We start from the raw sequence: 25064 nt of genomic DNA on the forward strand, positions 1-25064 counted from the left end.
CCACAAATTCAGTGACTGAAGTCCTCAGCAACGATCGCACGTTATAGAGCAATCTAATGATCATAAAGACTGAGCTAGCAGCAGGCTAAACACACTGAGGGCCAGGAGCAGATTGGATCCACTCTGAACACACGCAATACACAGCAGACTTCATAACGGTCAGTCTGTCAAGGACATGTAATAAATGTCAAAAAGGAAAAAGCAGTAACAGTAGTCGATTTATCAGGGAGAGGTTATAATCCCTATTGCACATTTTCACGATAGGCAATCATCACTATTCACATGACTTGCAGACAAAATGCAGCATTAGCAACAGATTAATTACCAGACTAATTACACTGTTTGTAAAGAAATGTGCAGTTGGTCTGTGTTATTTAAGTATCCTTGGTATGCCTAGAAAAGCATAATGTGTATCATGATAACAAAATTTTGCACAATACAGTAAAATATCTCCATATTGCCCAACCATTATCCTAACAGGTCTGAATCAGTGGATCCATCTGACAGATGATCCGACGTGTTATGAATGTCAATGAAACCGAAATGTGCTTAATAACAGTCAGCTTGGCTAATCACAGAAATGCGTTCACTTGAACAAGAAGACAGCAACATGCACCAAAGGGTGGCTTGGGGCTCAACGGATTGGTAGGCAGTCTGTTAGGGGCATGTTACGAATATCCCTGACTGAGAAAACTGTCTGTCTGCCTATTTGCAATGACTAGCAAGATATCAAATCAACATCTCCATTCACAATTTTGTATTATGTGTGTGTTCTTATTTGTACCTTGGTCTCGGGTGAAGGCTCCCGTTTTCCCAGGTGCTGTCCCATGCTGCCAACAGCAACTGCAAACACAAACACACACAGGCACATACAACAAATCAGCAACAATAACACTGCAATTAACTCAAAGCAAAGTGAAAGGGTTTGCAGGAAGATCATGTGAGGCACAGGGAGAGGAAGTGGAAGAAAATGTCAAGCATCACAGCACACGCACACACACACACCTGTGGTCTTTCTGAATTCTATCAGAAAACAAAAGCTGCTGTGAGTGTGAGAAACACTGTCACACTCCTGGACTCATTGTTGAGGTCAAGTCAAGTCAAGTCAAGTCAAATTTATTTGTATAGCGCTTTTTACAACTGTTGTCATCACAAAGTAGCTTTACATAATTAGTAATTAGTAAAAGACAGAGACACAAAAGAAATAATGTAAGAAGACATGAAGGATCCCCTCACTGGATCCCCAGTGCCCAGTGAGCAAGCCAACGGTGACAGTGGCAAGGAAAAACTCCCTCAGAGCTGGAGGAAAAAAACTTTGGGAGGAACCAAGACTCACAAGGGGGACCAATCCTTCTCTGATCAGAATTCTTTATAAATTATTGATAAAAGTTACCAAACCATCTATACTGTTGAACTGCTCTGATCATAACCAGAATATATTAATCATGGTGTAGATAGTTAATAGTAGTGATATTAACAGTGGCAGATAGTTAAGAGTTCATTTTGGTTATAACATGGTCATTAGACAGGTCTCATGGAGGTAGGCCCCACACTTTTAAAAACAATGGTGCTACAAAGAATCCAATTAAACCTTTAAAATGTTATTCACAAGCATATTTATCCCCATTTCTCTTTAAGAAACCAAATTGTTTCTTCTATGGCATCTCACAAATGACCATTTGTAGCCTCTTTATTTTTAATAGTTGTATTGTTCTCTTTTTGTTTTCTACACTTTAAATGCATTATTTATTGGTTTTATCATTTAATGTCTAGGGTTAATTTGTAACAGCTTTCTTTAGAGGTTTTTATTCAAAGCTTGTTTACAGTGACTTTGTGTATTTTACAAAAAATGTCTCACTCACACACACACACACACACACACACACACACACACACACACACACACATATATATATAGGAACAGCCCCTCCTAGACCAAATAGTGGGGCAGTGGTGGCTCAGCGGTTAGAGCGCCGGGATATCGATAACAGGGTTGTGGGTTCGAGCCCGGTTCGATTCCCGGGCTCGGCAAGCTGCCACTGTTGGGCCCTTGAGCAAGGCCCTTTACCCTCTCTGCTCCCCGGGCGCTGGAGTTGGCTGCCCACCGCTCTGGGTGTGTACTCACTGCCCCTAACACATGTGTGCGTGTGAGTGTGTGTTCACTACCAGATGGGTTAAATGCGGAGGACACATTTCGCTGTACAGTCCACACTGTACAGTGACAAATATGTGCACCTTTATCCACCTTTACCTTTATCCTTTAAATAAAATGGAATTTGCCTGACATTTAATCAGCCTGTTAGCGCTGTAGGCAGCGAAGTGTGTGTGCAGCAGACTGACTGAACCAAGAAACCCCACCACATCCTTTAGTAAACACACCTGGGTGTGCGTGCAGGCAAACACAATCTCTCACAATGTCTACGTTCCAGGATTAATAGTTAAAAATAACACAAAACAACACAAAATCAGCCCAAGAACCTTATTTCCTGTAAAATCCTCAAATAAGACTCCCTTTAATGCTTATAAACTTCAGATAGTTGGTGACACTGCATTAGAGCTACTAGATACCAATATAAGTGTGTAAAAAATAACCTTCTATCATTTACTGACTTACAATCAATATTAAACACATTTCGTGTGCCCTTACTATCTGGAGGTCAAGGGTTTTTTTGCGTGGCAAGGTAGTTGCTATGGTACCCCACATTTGGTGTCATTAGTGTATCTGTATCATGGTGATTAAAAGCTGAAGATGAGACAGTGGACAAACTGGCCGAAGATGCAGCAGATGCAGAAGAATGAGAAGCAGCAGAATCTTCATATAACAACAACAACAAAAACAACAGTGTTAATGATAAACTCTTCCAGCTCAGCGGTACAGATCATGTGATTCAGACTTTGTACACGGATGTATTCTCCACTCTAGTGTGTTTGTGTGTGTGTGTGAGTCTCAGCTGGGTATGGGGTTTAATGTTTTACTCTGGGGTTCTCAGGCACCTTCAGTCTTAAAGAAGTCACCTTTCTTACTCTCTCACAGGTTGAGCGAGGAATGAAATACAGACACTCTAGAATGTGGTGCTACATTTAAGCACTACAGTCAGTAGGTCATGAACATAAGTGGCCAGGTTGACCCACAATAAAAACAAAGCTGCTGTGAGGATTCCTTGATGGAATATGTTCTGTAATTGAAGCATAAGCCCATTAAACATCTCCATTCTATAAATCTGACAGTGTTGTGGGCACACTGTGAGGTGCTATGCTATTAGTGTCAGTATGATTTATCTGCTGCCTTACAATACAATATTGCCCTACAATACAGTGTACCTTAATGTAGATTTAGCTCCAATTTCCTGACTTAAATGGTACCTACAAGCACAAAGACTAAAAAAAACAAAACAATCTGAGACCCAGTACATCAGGACCTGCTCTGGCCAGGCATATTTTAACATCAATTCAGTTCTGATCCTTTGTTTTTACACTCTGGTGTCCTCTAGGCACCCTTGACAGACATTATTCCCATTACACCCATTATTCCCTGCCTGCAACAGTGAGGAGCATTTGAGTCTGCAGTGTGAAACTACACACAGACATATCATAATATTATGACCACCCTTGGTTTGAAATGACCTCGGCCCATTATTTCAGCTCCACTTTATATGAACACTGTAGTTCTATAAATCCATCTGCTTCTCTTTAATCTTGTAAGCCTCTTTTAACCCTGTCACTTAATGGTCAGGACCCCACAGGACCACCACAGAGCAGGTATTATTTTGGCGGTGGATGACAATAAGGTGCTTAAAAACTCAGCAGCAGTGCTGTGTGTGATGGAATTGTACCAGTTCAACACACATGGTATGTGTCCACTGAACGAGCTGCGAAATTCTCCCTCTTCTCCAGCATGAACAGATGGACTACAGTCTGTAATTATAGAAATACAAAGTGCTCCTATATGGTAACAAAAGCTGGGTCAGGTTTATCCTTATATGACTAGTTTACAGTGAAACATGAGAACGTAACTTAATATCTGAGGTTTTAGAGCTTTGTATGCGTTAGAGATACATTTTCTGTAGATGACCGTCCATTCTCCTAAACCATGTGTGGAAACCCACATCTTTACTATAATATCACAGCATAGTTCAGGATGTGTGCCACTATTTATTAACAAAAAAGATCAGAACAGATCGGTATTGGTGATGATACTCATTGGATCAGACTAGGGCAATACAACCAGATTAGGCATCACTGCTTAAAAAAAATTACATTCATAAGTCCATAAGGTCTCATCAACAGCACATCACACCAAAATGACTACTAAATGTTAAATGTTGACAACATTCAGAAAAGAAAAGAAAAAAAAAAAAGCTGTGAAAAGTTGAAAGCTGTTGAAGGGACTGAATCCACAGCCACGTTATTACAGCTCTGCGATAAGAGACAATGCAGAGGGCAGGGAAAGCAGGGAAATGCAAATACTTTACCGATCCAACAGTCTGAGGTCAAACCAGGAATATGCAACTACAGCTTTCCCACGGCTCTTTAAAAAAGATCTCAAACTAAAAATGCAAGCTCACAAAATCTGTGGTACGAGTCTAGTTCAAAAGGCTTTGCTCTCGTTTCAACCATAAACAACCACGGCCAAAAATATTGGCACCCCTGCATTCCAGAAAATGCACCACTTCTCCCAGTAATTTATTTCAGTTACTAATGCTGTGGGTTTCACTTGTTTATTTCTTTTGTTTGCACTGGAGCACAGAATTCCAGTAGAAAGGTGTCAGAAATCTATTCATTGTTCCAGGAAATGACTTATTCATTCAGTCATTGTTTCAAAAAGGTTCAAAAAGGGTGTTCAACTAAATATTTGATATTGTAACAATGGCATGGGAGAAGTAGTGAATATGAAATAATTGCAGGGGTTCAAATGTTTTTGGCCATGACTGTAGTTGACAGTGGAGCAGGAGCAACACAGAGCAACACAACACTAAACAATACTACATTAAGTGTTTGTGTGCAACACAAAGCAAAGTAACAATACAATCTACACGACTCAAAAAGAGAGATATTTGGCTTTCGGGTGAACTTTCAGGACTCTAACCTTTACAGGTGAACTTTATGTGACCTTCTCTAAACTTTTGAATGCACATGTCCAACTGCTCAATGTTTCAATACTTTTTGCACAACTTGCTGTTCTCTAACAAGAAGCTGAACAGCAAAATTCACAACAGGTGTTTGATCCATGAATCGACCAATACATTTCCTGGTTCAATTAGAATTAGTATTTAAGCAGTACTCCTTATTATGCTGTTCACATTTTGACATCATGAGAACAAGACAACACCTAACAATTGATCAATAGCCTTTGCGCAGCTTTAAACAGGATGTTCTCAGACAGAAGTGGTCACTGAGCTTAAAGTGTTACAGAGTGTCATCAGCAGGTTGCAAAAGAGATACAGAGAGACTTGAAGAGTCACAGAAGGGCACAGAAGTGGACGGTCTTTGGACACATTCCACACTGACGACTGCTTTATTGTGAACAGTGCCCTGTGGAACTGGATAATGAATGCCACACTACTCCAGGCACAAGGTAGGTGAGAGGCACCCAAGTGCACCCATGCTGATGTAAATGAAACAGTTTACATCAGCACGGTCTGCGTGCTAGATGACCTGCAAGGGTTCATGACCACACCACCAGGCACAGGGAATGGGCCAGGGAGCATTTGTGCTGGACGAGGGACCAGTGGGCCTTAGTGCTGTTCACTGATAAGTCAATTCACGCAGAGGAGAAACGATGGCCGCCAACGATGTTGCAGACGTCAAGGAGAGCGCTATGCTTTGGCCACTGTTGTCACCAGACATGCCTTTGTGAATGGTACAGTGACAAGCCCATACTACTTGAATAATATCATTAATCCAGTCATTGCACCTCTGCATGAACAGCACAGGCCTGAATGGATCTGAATCTGAATGGATGACAATGCTCCAGCTCATCGAGGTTGTATCATTAGGAAACGGCTGCTGAAGACTGTGGTACTTCAAATTGAGTGTCTTGCAGTTTCTCCGGACCTGAATCACATAGAAAACCTATGGGATTAGCAGAGTCGCCGTGTAGAGGCTCGTAACTTTGTACCTCAGAACCTCAATGACCCAAGGGCCGCTCTTCAAGAAGAATGGGATGTCATGCCTCAGCAGACAATTAGTTGACTTGTGAACAGTATAAAACGTTGTTGTCATGCTGTAATTGATGCTTAAGGGCACATGACAAGTTATTGAGACATTGACAATTTTGGTTGGGGTATACCTACCACTGTTGGCTTTTGTTTCAATAAATTGTTTGAGATGATGAAATCACCATTAGTTCTTTAGTTCTACTTAAATGGCCTACTTTCATCATATAACATCATTGTAGTGTGAACTTTTTACGTTTTCCATAAATTTCACCTGAAAGCCAAATATCCCTAACTTTTTGTGAGTAGTGTATATGATAATTAGAAAGGACTGCAGTTACAGCAAACAGACTGGATATCACTACTGAGTGCTGACTGGCTGAGACTCCAACTACTGAATGCTGATTGGACAGCGTTGGGTAGTATCCACATTTTTTCTACAGATATATGTCATTTCAAAATATTACGATATTACAAGCTATACGGTTTTGCCCATGGTGGGAAGTAGTGCAAGTAGTGCAGATGATTCTGTGTTTTCGTGGCTTCCATACAATCTCATCTTGCGTTATTTATATGGCTCCTGTTGAAAGGAACGCAGAAATTAAAGTTTCTTCTCCCTGTGGTTTTAGATATGTAGCCAAGCTGCTAAGCTAATCTTGACTTAGCAAGCTCAGGTACAGATCCACAGAGTAGCAGACAACCCAGTGCAGCTAGTATAAGCTAACTGCTGAGCTGCTGAGTGTTCAGCTTCTCCATCTTGATTCAGAGCAGTTTAACATTTGCAGTTGCTGTTACTCTAAAACGCTGTCTGCATCTGGGGCCAGTAATCAATCATGTTAGATTGATTTTTCACTAAACTGCTCCTTTAAAAATTACACTTTTCTGCTAACTCATTACCAAAAACCCATAAATAAACTAACAAAATAAAAAAAATAAAAAAAAACACACACACACACACACACACACACACACAAGATCTCAGATGTATTGCACAGAAACAATTAAAGTCATGGAGCTGCTCTCGCCTGAATGTCTGAATATTTTTGGAATATGTTATTCGCTCTGCTGTTTTTTTAACGAGTGTGTGTAATCTTAAATCCACACCCTCATCCGCCTGACTGCAAAATATCCAGCCCAACAATTTCACAGCTCAGCTCCTGGAACGGATGACCCCAGCCCCAGCTGAACATAGAAATGAGGAATCCGAAAAGCCTTTCCAAATTTCACAGGTAGCTGAGAACAAATGAGTTCAGTCATGGCTGAAAGATTCATATACGATAACAGAACCTGCACAGCCAGCAGGTACCAGGGGGCCAATACACTGAAATTACACCATCCTCTACAAATACAGAGTGGCAAGAGAAAGAGGAGCTAGCACACTGGCTGGGGGCAGAGGTTTAGCCATTGAGATTTTTATTTTGTTTCTGAATTTTGTTCCACTCCGAGTCACTGTTTAAAAACCAAGATACACACAGCACACACATTTTCTGGGATTCTGCCGATAACAATAATTAGACGATACTTTGCATCCTTTAAAATGTGTATGTAAAAGTCCACAAAGTGAGTGACAAATGTCTGCTTACACATTGTTAAAACAAGAGTTAAGATATTATCATAGACGATACATATTGCACACCCCAATCTATATACTATTCTTACCCATTATATCCATCCACACCAATAACAAGTCACATTAATATCCATTCATCTGCAAATGTCAAATGGTTCTCTTATCATTCCTACATACGGCCGGAATAAATGCTGCTCTTTAGGCCCTACTGCTGTTGTGTACACACAACAGCAACATATTTATGCAGGACTAAACAGGGCTCAAATAGACAACAGTATGTACACAGGACAAACAGAACAATAAACACACATTGCATTTCTCTGTTTGTTCTTGAAGCTGGTTAACACCATGCCAAGCTTGCATCTGGTAGCTTTTGGAGTCTAAAGCTGCTTTATTTCTTTAATCTGTTCAACAAAGCCAGAGAAACACCAGGCAGGGGGAAGTCATTTCCCAGAAAGACCACACTGTCTTACTGTGTTCATCTACACCATCTTACTCTCTCCCTCTCTCCCTCTCTCTTACACACACATACACACACACATTCCTCTGGAACATGCAGAGACTTGAGCATTACACGAACATTGCATAACAGTGAGAGAGGAAAAAAAAACAATGTCTGTGTGCACTGATCTCAAAGCCTTCACTGAGCAACAAGAAAAACATAGCTCACCCTTTACTCTTTTTAATACACACACACACACACACACACACACACACACACACACACACAAATGTTAGTATTACACTGTGCTATAACACTTGCAGTTTGCCTTGCAGTATAATATATTAGTGAACACACTGGTGAATCAGTGTGAAATAAGTAGAGGTTGCTCCAGACTGTTTACACTAAAACAACTTTTGTTGGGTTACATTAAACCCTTGATTTATTCAAACTCTCCATTCTGCTCTCTGGAGAAGATAAATATGAACATGTTGGCATTATGACTAAAGGTATAAATCCCCCCAGCATTAAACTGTGGAGCAGTGGAACTGTGTTTTCTGGAATGCTCCAGCCAATGCATTTGGCATGAGCTGGAAAGTAGGGGATAATGTAGGGTGGCAATCATCCAACATCCACCGCTCTTGTAGCTGAATGCAGTCAAATCCTCACAAGAATGCTTCAACATCTAGTAGAAAGATATCAGTGGATAGTACAGACAGTTATTCTAACAAAAGCTTTTTTGATACATTTGATTTCAGAAGAAATGGAAATTGATGAGTAGGTGTCCCAATAATTGTGTTAATATAGTTTATGTCCCAAGACAAGCAACTCTGGCAGAAATCACATCCACACTCAAAGCAGGAGGTCCCACATGCATGTCCTGCAGGTAAACAAAGCACTCTTTAGCTTTCATTCGACACAGGAGCAGAAAACCCATAAGAGTATATGGTTACCCATACCCATAATCCCACAAAACAGGACACGGCACCTCATCTGGGCTTTGGGGGGTTGCTAACTGTACCCTAGAGGACTGGCAACCGTGTATTATGCTTCGATAAGTCATGGTTCTTAACTTATAGTATCTTAATATATATAAATGCTTTTTAAATAAAAAAGGTGCTATTAATAATTACTAATTAATAATAATGAAACCAAATCAATACTAGTATAATCAACAGTAAAAGCTGTATTTTCAATAACATCCAAGCACAGTTTCAATACAAAAGTGATATATCGCGCGATTATGGTAAATGTGAGAAAAGACATCTGCTTCAGGTACATTTGAAAAAGTTTCATTTTGTTCAGAAGCTCTTTTGCAGGATTGTTTTATGTGAAGAACATTTCTGCATGCTAATGGTCTTAAGGCAGCATTTCAATAAAGTACGTCAACGAAGTGGAGGCAGTAAAATAGAGCGTCTCTGTTCTTGTTTAAAAACCAAGGGTCTTTACTGAACACCCCAGGGTGTTTCTGAAAGTGTTTAACTCCTCACTACTTCATCTCTCTGCTCATATCACTAGATGCTTCCACTCAATCATTCATCTTACATGTCACCTAGCTGTTAAGTCTATATATAGTGCAAAGTATACAACTATCCTACACAAACACTTCACCTTTATTAGTCCATGTTAGTGTCACTAACATACATGGTAAGCCTTAAGTGGGGAAAAAGTGCAGTTTTCTTTATTTACGTTGAGCATCCCTACCCCATCAAACGTCTTAACACTTTTAAAGCCTCCGTCCTGCAGTCCTGGGGTGCTTATGCATTACAGCTAAAACAAAACTGCAAACTGAAAAGGTTTCAACTTGCTTTGCCTGGGTTTGGTGAGACCTTACCTTTTCAAAAAAAGTTATTATAAAAACATTTTACTGCCTGAACTTGTCACCTGAACATGCAGAAATGGCATTTATTAATTATTGTTGAATATAATATTAGCATTAATAAACACAGAAATACAGAATCTAAGGGTTAAAGGTGGGAGGAGCTAAAGTCAGACACGCTCACACCTACTCTCACAAACATGAAAATCATAACAGTTGTGTGTGAGCTGAGCATGGTGTAGTAACTATACTCTGTGTGTGTGTGTGTGTGTGTGTGTGTTGAGATTATAGAACAGCATGTATGTGTGTGTGTGTTTCATTGCGATGATAGTGCTAGGCTATTATGTAATCCACTCAGCCTCATGCAGCCAAGAGCAGCTGCTCTGATAAAGCAGCTGTCTTTTACACACACACACACACACACACACACACACACACACACACACACACACACACACACAGAGAGAGAGAAAAGTAACCACTGAATGCAGACTGCACTAAGCTCCACCGCTGGATGTAAACACACTACTGTAAATCTAAAAATCAGTGCAAGATCACAAAATTAACATTATTGAACAGCAGGTAGTCTGAGATTAATCATTTCATCATGAGGGCTGCAACGCTTTAGATCTTTACTCTCTTATATTTAGAGTCCATAAGAGTGCATCTGTTCATTGGGACTATTACGCTCATTTATATTTACTGTAGGTGGATCCCTACAGTATACAGCCCACAGAGCGCAGCCCTCGGCAAGGCCAACAGCGCACAACCCTCAGCACAGTCTATAGCATACAAACACAATCAGTACAGCACTCAGTACAGCCTACAGCCCTGAGTATAGCCTACAGCACACAGCCCTCGGCACAGTCTTTAGCATACAAACACAATCAGTACAGCACTCAGTACAGCCTACAGCCCTGAGTATAGCCTACAGCGCACAGCCCTCGGCACAGTCTATAGCATACAAACACAATCAGTACAGCCCTCAGTACAGCCCTCAGTACAGCCTACAGCGTATAGCACCCAGTGCAGCACCCAAAGATGCTCAGAACAGCATTTAATATTGACTACATCGCACAAACACATTTAAGACTACTAAATGCTACTTTCCTGTTTGTTTCACACTGAAGATTCACACTGTGTCCACACTCTATCCACATTCCGTCCATACTGTCCACTCCATCCATACACACTGGCCAGACTGTCCACAATGTCTACTTACTGTCCATACCATAAACCAATCATCCACACTGTCCATTTACTCTCTGTCCACTGTTAAATGCAGTTAAATGTCCTGGGGTGGAATCAGTGTGTGTGTGTGTGTGTGTGTGTGTGTGTGTGTGTGTGTGTGTGTGTGTGTGTAAGCACTTTGTACTCAACTCACACTACGTGTCCATATGTGTGTGGTGGGAAAGAGCAGAGGGACAGATTACAGCCCTTCAGTTTGATCACTCACACACACATACAGATACTCGCACAGCCACTTGGAAAATAGAGCAATTCTGGCAGTAACACACTCTCAACCATCTGCTCCAAATCCTTTCAACCCAATCACTGATAAGCTACCAACTGGCTCATTCTTTTAGTCACCATGGTTCTATATAGAACCAACACCTTTCATTTAAAAACAAAAACTTTTTTGGTAAATGTGCAAGCAAAGAGGGTTCTAAATGGTTATCTGATCTGTTACAATATAATCCAAAGAAAAAAGACATTCGATGTAACACTGAAAATAATACCCTAATAATAGTGTAAATCTTTTTTTTTAAACAACCTCCAAAGACCTTTTCCTTTCCGGATGGTACTTTGAGCTGTTATGATTGTATTGTAACTATTGTAACATTTTTCTTTAAGAAAGAACCCTTGATGAACCCTTATTTTAACCCTTCACATTAGAGTGTTCTGAATCAAATCCTGGTGAGGTCAGAGATACACACAGTGTGTGTGTGTGTGTTTTTTTCATTTTGCAGTAAAGGTGATACCAGCGTCTGATAAACAGGAAACAGTGAGGCAGAAATAGGAGTGGAGTGTGTGAGTGTGGGGCTGGATACTGCCCAACGAAATTACTATTTAAAGCTTATGACTTCACACACACTCTCACACACACACACACACACACACACACACACACCAGTGGATTGGGTTTAGACGCTGTGCTGCGGGTCAGCTCAGGCTCAGGTCAGGTTTAAACGTGGTGCTGCGGGTCAGCTCAGGTTTAGGTCAGGTTAAAACGTGGTGCTGCGGGTCAGGGCAGGCTCAGGTCAGGTTTAAACGTGGTGCTGCGGGTCAAGGCAGGCTCAGGACGGGTTTAAACATGGTGCTGCGGGTCAGGGCAGGCTCAGGTCGGGTTTGAATGTGGTGCTGCAGGTCAGGACAAGCTCAGGACAGGTTTGAACGTGGTGCTGCAGATCAGGACAAGCTCAGGACAGGTTTGAACGTGGTGCTGCAGGTCAGGGCAAGCTCAGGTCGGATTTGAACGTGGTGCTGCAGGTCAGGGCAAGCTCAGGTCGGATTTGAACGTGGTGCTGCAGCTCAAGTCGGGATCAGGTTGGGTTCCGATGCAATGCTGTTGGTCAGGGTAGGCTCAGGTTGGGTTTGAACGTGGTGCTGCAGGTCAAGTCGGGCTCAGGTTAGTTTCAGATGCAATGCTGTTGGTCAGGGCAGGCTCAGGACGGGTTTGAACGTGGTGCTGCAGATCAGGACAAGCTCAGGACAGGTTTGAACGTGGTGCTGCAGGTCAGGGCAAGCTCAGGTCGGATTTGAACGTGGTGCTGCAGGTCAGGGCAAGCTCAGGTCGGATTTGAACGTGGTGCTGCAGCTCAAGTCGGGATCAGGTTGGGTTCCGATGCAATGCTGTTGGTCAGGGTAGGCTCAGGTTGGGTTTGAACGTGGTGCTGCAGGTCATATCGGGCTCAGGTTGGTTTCAGATGCAATGCTGTTGGTCAGGGCAGGCTCAGGACGGGTTTGAACGTGGTGCGGCAGATCAGGACAAGCTCAGGACAGGTTTGAACGTGGTGCTGCAGGTCAGGGCAAGCTCAGGTCGGATTTGAACGTGGTGCTGCAGGTCAGGGCAAGCTCAGGTCGGATTTGAATGTGGTGCTGCAGCTCAAGTCGGGATCAGGTTGGGTTCTGATGCAATGCTGTTGGTCAGGGTAGGCTCAGGTTGGGTTTGAACGTGGTGCTGCAGGTCAAGTCGGGCTCAGGTTGGTTTCAGATGCAATGCTGTTGGTCAGGGCAGGCTCAGGACGGGTTTGAACGTGGTGCTGCAGATCAGGACAAGCTCAGGACAGGTTTGAACGTGGTGCTGCAGGTCAGGGCAAGCTCAGGTCGGATTTGAACGTGGTGCTGCAGGTCAGGGCAAGCTCAGGTCGGATTTGAACGTGGTGCTGCAGCTCAAGTCGGGATCAGGTTGGGTTCCGATGCAATGCTGTTGGTCAGGGTAGGCTCAGGTTGGGTTTGAACGTGGTGCTGCAGGTCATATCAGGCTCAGGTTGGTTTCAGATGCAATGCTGTTGGTCAGGGCAGGCTCAGGACGGGTTTGAACGTGGTGCTGCAGATCAGGACAAGCTCAGGACAGGTTTGAACGTGGTGCTGCAGGTCAGGGCAAGCTCAGGTCGGATTTGAACGTGGTGCTGCAGGTCAGGGCAAGCTCAGGTCGGATTTGAACGTGGTGCTGCAGCTCAAGTCGGGATCAGGTTGGGTTCTGATGCAATGCTGTTGGTCAGGGTAGGCTCAGGTTGGGTTTGAACGTGGTGCTGCAGGTCAAGTCGGGCTCAGGTTGGTTTCAGATGCAATGCTGTTGGTCAGGGCAGGCTCAGGACGGGTTTGAACGTGGTGCTGCAGGTCAAGTCGGGCTCAGGTTGGGTTCAGATGCAATGCTGCAGGTTAAGTCGGGCTCAGGTTGGGTTCAGATGCAATGCTGTTGGTCAAGTCCGGCTCAAGTTGGGTTTAGAAGCAATGCTGTTGGTCAAGTGGGGCTCAGGTTGGGATTGGACGTAGTGCTGTCGGTCAGGTCGGAATAAGACTTAAATATCAGGGCCGGCTAATACTCTGTTCCTGCTTTAGCACTGGACAAAACAAGGCCCAGCCCACAGCAGAAACAACATCACCATCTACTGCCGTTTCCTGCAGGTTCAGAAGACTTGGTCAGCAGGTTCTCCGACACTCCCTGCTTTGCTTACGCTTAGTCATCCTGGATCAGGAAGCATGCCTGCACAGGTGAGCTCTAGCATGGCCACTTCAGGTACATGCTTCAGGCCGTGCTGCACAAGCCAGCAAGGATAACTGCCGGATTCCAGCCCAAAGGAGGATCATTCCCTTTTTAATCCCTACGCTAACAGACTGAACTCTCCAAAAGCTGTTTAGGTTTACTGTTCAGAGTGGTTTAACATGATCCCCTGCTATGCTATGCTTTGCTGTCCTGATTAATGATTACAGGCTTTACACCCACCTGAGAGATTACAGCGACCGAACACTGTAGACTCATTCACTCAAAGTGATCACCACTTCTGGGGCTTGCCGATACCGATCAAATTTAAATGTATTCATATTTCACAGAATTACCAAATCAGATGATATTTTCATGATCTGAACAGTTTTGTTCTGTTCTCTTAAAATGACCACAAAGTGAATCTCACACAGATTCAGTGTAAACATTAACCAGACACAAACACATTTACAGAAACTGGGTGCTACAAACGACACACACTGTAGTTAAAACCCACATTATAGAACATTATAAACCTCAAAAACAGTAGCTGTGTCCCATTTACTATTCTCTACATGCAAAAATACAGATCACTGTACAGAGCACTTTTGTAGGAAACAACATTCGACAAGTCACTGAGAGATTTCGGACACCACATAATGTGTGTGAGCTCATTGCTGTTAGACAACAGATTGCATTACAAACAATCCGAATGTCCTCAGAGAAGTTGGGCACTAATGTTCAACTCAGACAGCGCAATGAATTACGCATATTCCCAGGACGGGTCTGACTTGACAAAATGTGTACAAACGCACAGCACCACGGTCAAGCCTGACCTGACCCACAGTGTCGTGTCCACACTCGGCCCTAGTGGACACGGCACTGTGGGGCAGGTCAGGCTTGGACGTGGTGCTGTGCGTTTGTACACATTTGTGCAACTTAAAAAGTAACCGGAATGCATTAGTTTGTTACAGCTGTCTGATGAACATGGCTGGGAGGATGATAATCATATGCGAGTAAAACTGTATTTGTTCATGAATTTAATTGGATGTTGAGCTGACTAAGGAATGATACGGTTCCTCTCTCGATCATCTACAAGGACCTACAGCCTTTTTTACCTACAGCCATTAGAATTTGTCACTGGTACACTGCCTGCAGTACTACCATCCTGTCTATGTGTGCGCGCACACACACACACACACACACACACACAGTGTGGAAAAGCTTATGTGGATGTGGTGTAGCAGCACGGCCTAACACCGGAAGTTGTGACACTGCTGCAGCTCTGCGCGCGCGCGTGCGTGCGTGCGTGTGTGTGTATGTTTCTGCTCAGTGAAAAGCAAAAGATCCTGAAAGCATCTCCACCACAACACGCACCCTGTAATGAAAGCACGCGGAACGGGCCCAAACCCCAACAGCCAATCAGTGTCTCCGCTTCAGTCCGATTCGATCGACGGGCTCAATATAATCGATACGTTAGATCTCCTCGCGCTGCTAGGCCAGGCAGCCCAGCGCAACAGATAACAGCTGAACACTGCTCGCGCGCACAGACACTATTGAGCACATATCACGAGTCTCGGTTAGCGCGTGTGCGCTAAACGCAGCTAAAGCAGCGCGAGCGCGTACACCGCAAGCAGCTAAGTGCATTTATTATATTGATACGTACCGTCTGCGCGCGGACTGCCGCTACTGCTCCCTCCTTGCGGGCGCGTTCGTGTGCTTTTGCTCGCGTGTGTGTGTGTGCGTGTTTTGCTTCCTGCTTTAGGTAGTAGATGTTTTTGAGGGGTGGGGCTCTCGAGCGCAAGTCAGCACACGCGCTGCTGTTCAGACTGCGTGTACGCGCGTGTGCCTATGACTGTGTAAAGTCTGAGCGTGTGTGCCTCGAAATGTGCACGGGATTCTGGGTTTCAGCTATGCGCGAGCTATGCGCGTTATCACGTCACCCATTCAGGTCGAATGCCTCTTACACACACACACACACAAACTATAAATATACAGCACCTCGCTGTTCTAGGGCGTCATTATTGACTAAAAATTGCTTTATAGGTGTTTTAAAGAAACTGAATTGTTCAGCGTGATGGTGAATGCCAGACTAGACGCCTGAACCTCTAAAAGCTCTCTTACATAAAGTTATTACGCCAAATTGTTGTTAATAGTGGATATACAGCCTGACGCCTTAGACAAAACTGTGTATACCATATGTTTAAGAAGGTTTTGGATTTAAACCGTATATTAACATGGCGGAGTGGTGTGTGCAAGGCCTTAAAATAGCCCTAAATAGTCCTGTAGCTAAAATAGTCCCCAAAGAAAACATATTTGTTCAGATTTCCATTAACCAGATTTTTAGTCCAGATTTTTCATTAACATTCTCAATCTCAGCCCCAGCAAGACAAAGCTGCTGTACATCCCAGAAACTGCTGGGCTTCACAATGATCTCGTTTGAGTCACTCCATCTACAGAAGCACAAAGCCCTGGTGTAGTCATGGATGACCAATTATCGTTCTTAAGTCACATTGCAAATCTGACTCATGATTTCTCCTTTTCAACATCCGGAGAATTCGACCCTTCCACTCTAGAGAGACCACCCAGGTGCTTGTTCAGTCTTTTGTCACTTCAAAACTTGATTATTGCAACTCCCTTCCGGCTGCTCTCCCTTTGCACACAATCAGGCCCCTGCAACTTATCCAGAATGCAGCGGCACGGGTCGTCTTCAACGTTCCTAAATTCAGCTATGTAACTCCTCTGCTCTGTTCTCTTCACTGGCTTTCTGACGCTGGCCTACAAAGCCAAGAATGGACCAGCCCCTCCGTACTTGATGGCAATGGTCCAAAGGCGATCAGTACCAAGAGCAAGAGCACTTTGAGCTTGCTCGGCTTCACTCGCCATCCCTCAAAATCCATGGAAGACAAGCATCCAGGCTTTTTTCTGTCCTCCACCGAAATGGTGGAACAAACTTCCCCTGGGTGTCTGAACGGCAGAGTCGCTCGCTGTCTTCAAACACAGACTGAAGACCCTCCTCTTCCTAGAGTACTTGGGCAAAGTGCTATGTTGAGTATTATGGTCTCCATACTGACCTTTATAACGTAATATCTGAGCTAAGGTGTCTTTGGATCTTAGTCTATACAAACTAGCTAAGCAGTAAACAGCGAAGCATTTTTGTAAGTCACTCTGGATAAGAGCATCTCCTAAATGTAAATAGTAGACCCGTAATAAACAGAGCTGCCAGCATATGCTGGTCTACGCATTTAGCCCGAAGCTTTGCATCTCTTCCAGACTGGTTATCTACACCCAGTGCAGCGAGCACAGGCTGGACTTCTTTTCACATGGATTTCTATGAATGGCTGAGTTTGTCAAATGCCTCCTGCCAACGTCTTATCTGCCTACTGTGTATCGAAATAGCATTTTCTAGCATTTATTTTCTGCTGTGCATACTGTGCCACATGTGCACCACACTGAGACAAAGCGGTGTGCAACAAAATGTATCAGCAAGTATTACGCCAAAACTTACCACACTGCATTTTGACACCTTTAAAACTGACACATAAAACCTAAAGTCATGCTCAAACAAAATCCAGGAATCCAGGAAGAAATAGTTGTCTGATTGGGTAATGACTGACTTACTGACACGCACATACAATGCAGAGAGAGTGTGTATAGCGTAAAGCCAGTGTTAAACCTATATCTGCCAGTGTTTTAATTTGGAGATTATAAAAGCTGTGAGTACACAACTGAATGCCTGTGTCAGCAAAGAGTTCACCTTAGAATTTACCAAGATCACTGAATAATTTAATAGTTGAGCTGTAAACAAAGTCATTCAGAGTGCGTTTGCTGTAAAACACATTATTCTAAAGAACAATGCCAACTCTAGTCTTCTTACTGTGGTGGTGAGTGGAACCACATGTCACCATGACCACAACACACATATAGCCATTTTATTTACTGTCCAAACTCACAAGCCCACTCACAAGCCAAGATCCACAAAGATTATTACTTGTATTAATGGTTTTTAATTTAATCCAATTGCAAAAAACACATACTGTTTACACTTGTATGTGTTTTGAGAGATCCATTCGTAATCAGTAATTTAAATCTTAGGGGTGTTTACATCTGGCTTTTCAAGCAGACAAGTGAAACCTGAATGTGATCCGATCATCCAAAAGCTGTAAACAGGCTTCATGTTTTTTGAGAACTAAAATCTGTAATATTGTACTTTTAACTTTTAATTAGACGGTTCCTAAAATGATCTACCAGTCTCTGACATCAACTAGGACAAAGGTTTTTCCTACTCCTCCATGCTGAATTCTTTCAGGTTTAGTTTTTAGATAGATGGAGACTGTAAGATGGAGAATTTCTAGTGGATTCAATGTTGGACAGCTGTCCAGGCCCTACTGCAGAAAATCAGCCTCAAACCATGAGATTTGCACTTCCATGCTTCACCGTTAATATGGGTTCTTGTGCTCAAATGTGTCTGGTTTATGGCAAACCTGTTATAGTGTAATACTGCATTTCTGATTTTCATTACCTATAATCCATGAAAAGTAAAGTAAAAAAAAAAACTCTTGGTTCCAGTATTGTTCTGCTGTACTCTAAGCTGGAGGTAGAGGCATCCAGCAAGGACTTACACACTAAACACACACACACACACACACACACACATTAATAAATCAGCAGTGAATGTGGATTGAAATGCTGTTGCTGCGACCTGGATCATCTGTGTTGGTGTTTATCCGCTCCACAGTTACACTGCAGAACTCTGAGGTGAGACGTAATGGAGCAGAACAGGCCCACACTAGGGAACAGCAGCTTTACAACATGTTTTTAACATAAATGACCATGTTTTTATCTGGGCGATGCAATAACGTGTCATATTAAAGGGCAGGCTTGTTTAGAGGAGAACAGCATCTCCATTGTTCTGATATCAGCACTCAGCAACTCTCTTCAGGCGAGCTTTAGACCAAAAGAGCTTCAATCTGTGCTTTTAACAACAATGTTGATGCTAAATATACCCAAAGCATTAGCCTGCAACTGCTTTATCAGCACGAATCCCAGGCTTTCTAACTTAATCCTCTAGACCCCACAGTGACCTCTGCTGGTGGCCACACTGCATTTCTCTGTAATAGCTGCGTTTGGCCATAATTTACTGACCGAAAGAGTACTAATTATCATTTAATGTAATTATATTTTAACTATATTTTACACAGCTCTATACAGTTAAAGGGCCCTATATTAGCGTTCTTTAGGCGAGCCGTCAACTGCGCAGCTTGATTTAGGGTGTGTCAGTCTGTCTTTGCAATTGCAACGAAGGTAAAAAGTCCGAAAAGGCTTGACATGCGCAAGGTATTTACTAAGTCTCTTAATTATTAATGGGTGTGTTTTGGGCGTAACGTGCAATAAACCAATCAGTGTGTCAGAATTTGGCGGATTGCTGTGTTTTGCATATGGTCTGGGAAGGCTTGCTGAAGCAGTGGAGCACCTCACCGCTAGAATAATGTTATTTTATTTTGAATTCTGTTTATTGTTGATGTAAAAGTTTGCATAGCTGCCAACTGGCACACACTGTGGGTTTGTGCACTGCTGCCTGTTTATGAGTGCGTAACAAGTGAGGGTATACATGTGTTGCGCAAACGCCTGTGAAAGTTTACTGCCAAAATAGCAACGAACGTCTGACTGTTGACGTCTGCCTAGGTTGTTTTCAGTCAGTAGGGCACTTGTGTTTTCCGTTGTCAAGATATCAATACGGTACAAATTTACCTGAACACACCTCATTTCGAGACCACCACATCCATCGAAGTAGATATATTTTCAAGCACTGGTGCTATTTAAATAACATATGCAGAAGGCGGGAAAATAGGCTGACTTTGAAGAAAGTAATAAATAAAAATTGCCTTAAAATTCCCTCTCTCATTATTCTAGCATTTAGCAATTAGAAATCATTTTGGTAATCCTAATTGACCTAAAACAGGAAAAGTTTATTCTAAATTCATGTCAGACAGTGAAAAAAAACATCAACAACATCTGGTTTTAACTGTATATACAGCTCTATGCTGGTAAACTCGATAGCTATACAGCTATGTATTTCAATTTACATACTAATACTATAAGGTATATAAGATATGCTCCCCTCTTTCTGTTTGTCATTGCATTGTGGGATAATAGTGTCCATTGCAACCACACTCAAAACAGGTACACTCCACACAGCTCTATATATGTATAGTTTACAGCTCTTAGTCTGGCAGGTACATCCCTAGCTCCATACAAGCAGCTCTATACAAGCTCTCTCTCTCTATCTCTCTCTCTCTATACACACACACACACACACACACACATATATATATATATATATATATATACATTCAGCAAATGTAGTTTAGTGGGAAATTTAGTTTTTCATGACAGAGGCTCTTTAAACAGTGATCAGTGGACATCTGTCCACAATTCTAGAATTCTGTTAGGGTCTAAAGGGTTAAGTAAGAAAGTAATTAATAAAATAATATGGAAAGTTGTGTCCTCAAACTTTTGATGAGGTCTTAGTTGAAGAGTAAACACAGAGCACTGTAGCGGAGCTTTTAATTCAGTGTGAAATAAACAGAGCAGGACAGAGGCTGATTTGAAGTGTTTGTTGGATCTGGTTTGATTAATAACGAGCTTTTGTTTTTCTGAGCTGTTATTTTACTTTATAATTTAGCCTGTGGCTATAATTAAATCAGTGAAAGTGCTGTTTACTATGAGAAATATATTCCAACAACAGAATATTATTGCATAGTTCACAGCCTCTACTCTTCTGGGAAGGCTTTACGCTAGATGTTAGAACATTGCTGTGAGAAGGATTTGCATTTACATATCAAGACTGAAAGCCTGTTTTAAATTAGTTGTTTTTGTCATTTACATTTGAGGGTACAGCCATTTAGCCACACCTATTTATCGCACAGCAGTTTAGCCACACCCACTCTGTGTACAGATGATTAGATCCACTTGTAATTCGTCCTATTTAACCATTTATATTGTGTATATAGTGGTCATTTATCTACGTTTTTGCATCTGAGTGTTTTGCTAATCCCTTGCTGCTGTGACACTGAGAATTTCTCCACTGTGGGACTAATAAAGGATTATCTTTTCTTATTTAGATTACAGATTATTAGCCCTGCCCATCCATTCTACAGTTGATTTGACCCCTCATTAATCCTACAGCAGTTCTGCCCTGCCCATTTGGCCTACATCAGTTAAGGCCCGCCCATGCACCCTACAGCTGTTTGTTTTCCCCCCATTTAGGACACAGCATTGTAGCCCCACCCATTCAGCCTAGAGCAGTTTAGCCTCTCTTTCAGTCTATAGCGGTTTAACCCTTCATTCAGTCTATAGCAGTTTATCCCCTCATTCAGCATATAGCAGTTTAGTCCCACCCATTCAGCACTACAACAATCTTTGCTTTTAGGCCGATGACGTATGAAGAGCTCCGCATGGTAGATTTGCTACAACCAACAGAGTTGCATAAAGCTACTGGACAAAATAAGGGACACAGGGAGGGGCGTACCAGTTGCCTTAATCCTGCTTTTGAACGTTTGTACCCTGGAGCCACTTATTCAGCCCACAGCACTTTAGTTCCACTCATTCAGCCTACAGCACTTTAGTTCCACTCATTCAGCCCACAGCAGTTTAGTTCCACTCATTCAGCCTACAGCAGTTTAGTTCCACTCATTCAGCCTACAGCAGTTTAGTTACACTCATTCAGCCTACAGCAGTTTAGTCCCACCTATTCAGCCAACAGCAGTTTAGTTCCATTCATTCAGCCTACAGCAGTTTAGTTCCATTCATTCAGCCTACAGCAGTTTAGTTCCATTCATTCAGCCTACAGCAGTTTAGTTCCACTCATTCAGTCTACAGCAGTTTAGTCCCACCTATTCAGCACTACGTCAATATCTGCTTTCAGATGGACTGCGCGACAAGAACAAATGCCAAATCCAGCAGGCTACCCAATGTGTTCAGAAACTACTGTGTTTTGTGTTTACGGAAACATGGATGACCCTGCTGGACCCTACTTTGCCTCCATGTGGCCAGAGACATTGAACAGTATGGTGAGACCCAAGGTGGGGGGCTGTGTGTTTACATCAACAATGAATGGTGTAAAAATGTGGCACTATTTTCCTGTCATTGCTCACTGTTACTGAAGCAATTGTCAGAGCCAGGTCCTTTTATTTACACAGGGAGCTGCCTACAGTGTACATAGTAGGGGTGTATATAACTCCTAGTGCCAATGCTAATGCCACACTAAATAAACTTTATGTGGCTATCAGTGAGTTTTGAGCACACTTCTTGGAACATGTCCAGGGAAGCAGGGACAGGGAGTATAAAGAATCAGGCTGGCTACATCAGCAAGTGCATTAATGATGTAACTGTCTCTAAACACATTACAATACACTCCAACCAGAAGCCATGCATGACTACTGAGGTCTGCATGCTGTTGAGGACATGCTTTAAATCAGGGGCTAAGGCAGGCATCAAACCAGCAAGGGCCAAGCTTTCCCGGGCCACCTGAGAGGAAAGCACACATACACAAAGAAAATCCATGAACACTTTTAGGACACTGCTGACACATTGCTTGTGTGGCAAGGCATCCAGGCCATCCCAAACTACAAGTCACCATCACCTGCTTGTGATAGTAGGTTGTGATGCCTCCCTTCCAGATGCGCTTCAAAACTTCTATGTTCAGTTTGAAGCACAGAACAACATGATGACCAAGTTCTGTGTCTGTCCACAACTGATGTGTGGAGAACTCTATACAGATTCAACCCACAAAAAGCCACAGGATCTGATAACATATCCAGTAGAGTGCTCAGAGAATGTGCAGAAAATTTTCAACAGCTCTCTGAGCACCGCAGTTGTCCCTACATGCTTCAAGACCACCACCTTTATCCCTGTGCCAAAGAAGTCCCTAGTGTCCTGCCAGCTATTGTCCCATTACACTTATACCCATCATGATGAATCAAAAACTAGCTCCCCGATTTACTAGACCTACTACAGTTTGTGTATTGTCCCAAACATTCTACAAACAATGCCATCTCCATCACACTCTACCTGGCTCTCACCCTCCTGGACTATAAACACATCTATGTCAGAATGCGGTTCATTGACTTCAGTTAAACATGTCCCCCTGCAACTGGCTCCAGTATTGCCTGACTGAGGGACCTCAATCAGTCGGATCAGCACCAACATGTTGAGCACCAGAACCCCCCAGAGCTGTGTGCTTAGTCCACTGCTGTTCACTCTGCTGACTCATGGCTGTACTACATAATACAGCTCAAACCACCTCATCAGCAAGAGCATACAGAGAGAAGGTGCAGCAACAAACATACTGATGCAGAACAAACAATTTATCTCAGAACGTGGACAAAACTAAAGAGATGATTGTTGACTTTTTGAGAGAGTGCTGTGGAAATCGTCTGGAGCACCAAGTTTCTCTGTGTTCACTTTGCAGAGAACCTCAGTTGGTCTCTCAACACCAGCTCCATAGCCAAGAGCAGTGCCTCATTTCCTGAAGAGACTGTGAAAAGCTTCCCCCCCCCCCCCCCCCGCATCTACTTGTAACCTTTTGACATAACTTGACTAGTCTACAGCAGTTTAGTCCCACCCATTCAGACTACTGCAGTTTAGCCCCTCCCATTCAGCCTGCAGATGACCAGCTCTATCCATCAAGGTAAATAACGTGTCAGCCTTTATTGTAAATTTACTTATTTGTAAATAAGATACCATACAAGACAACTAATCAGGACTGAGGTTATTTAAATACAGTATGTCAGTGTCAAAGGGGTGTATAAAAATTTGTCATGTAAAATAGAAGAGTATAAAAGAATTAGGGCATCAGGAACAAAAATGTAAATGTAGAATCTCTTTAAAAACAACCATAAGTAATGTGTCACTCAGGGCATCACTCATTCAGCTTTCATGAAATCCTCTCTGGATGAAATCTTTATTTGAGGCCAGCCTGCATTCACTCCTAATGTCAAATCTTTAGAAACTGAAACAGTTATTGCAGTGCTGTAAAGCCTGGCCTGTGTTTGGGTGCGATTGGGATAATGCTAAATGTGACTGAAGGGCATTGTGGATAGGAACAAAAACATCAATTATGAAAAATGACAAAGAGAAGGAAAAAACTCAGTTCTCTCTCTGATAAGCAGATGATGTGTTTTAAACTAGCTGGTTGCTATGGTGCCCAGAGCGCCCCTGAGCCCTTGTGGAAAGCAGAAATTAGGTTTGCAAAATCTAAACCTGCTAAATATTAGAGTCCTTTGTGTCTGATCCAGCAAGACTGTTAGTGCTCAAGGGGGACTGTATGGTCCAAAAATACTTGGACAGTGACCCATTTGAAATGTGAGGCTTGAAATCATGCTATCAACCTTATTTTGAGAATTAGATCTAATTTCAAAAATACTCTTAAGTATAAGTGCTACAACTGACCTGAGGACTAAAGTGCTACAGCAGTCCCCAATGAATGGGGGAATGGAACTAAACTGCTAAAATAGTATCTAACCAGGATCCAGGATCTTCCTTTAATTTTGGAAAGTAGAATGATGTTTTTCACTAACAAAGAAAAAAAAACTACCTGTATTTCCATTTTTCTACAGCAAACAGGTATTGGGCAGTAGAGATGCTACTGATGCTGGAGTTGTCATAACTGGAGCTATAAATAAAATGTCTGTAGTGCTGAAACATTTGATGCTGTTCTGTGTTAAAGAATTGAAATCTATATTGATGGCTGATTTGAAAATTGTAGACCAAAAATCGTCTTAAAACTATGGAAAAACATAATTGTCTGTGGTTTATTGTAGAGAAAATGACCAACTTGGATTTGTTGACAGTGGTGGTGGTGACAGGAT

At 42.6% G+C, this 25064-nt stretch overlaps 1 protein-coding gene across 1 annotated transcript in view; it reads right to left on the reverse strand.

Moving 5' to 3' along the window:
• The window catches only part of LOC140545645 (myelin basic protein-like), a 34984-nt gene extending 18934 nt beyond the window's left edge, over nt 1–16050 (reverse strand). The window contains exons 1-2 of the mRNA XM_072668549.1: nt 15860–16050; nt 785–843 (exon numbers count right to left, since the gene is read on the reverse strand). Coding sequence (XP_072524650.1) covers nt 785–829 — 45 coding nt within the window. The 5' untranslated portion in view covers nt 830–843; nt 15860–16050. The remainder of the gene's footprint in view (nt 1–784; nt 844–15859) is intronic.
• Nucleotides 16051–25064: the final 9014 nt, after the last annotated feature.

This window comes from Salminus brasiliensis, chromosome 23 (genome assembly GCF_030463535.1).
Source record: "Salminus brasiliensis chromosome 23, fSalBra1.hap2, whole genome shotgun sequence".
NCBI classification, from domain to species: domain Eukaryota; kingdom Metazoa; phylum Chordata; class Actinopteri; order Characiformes; family Bryconidae; genus Salminus; species Salminus brasiliensis.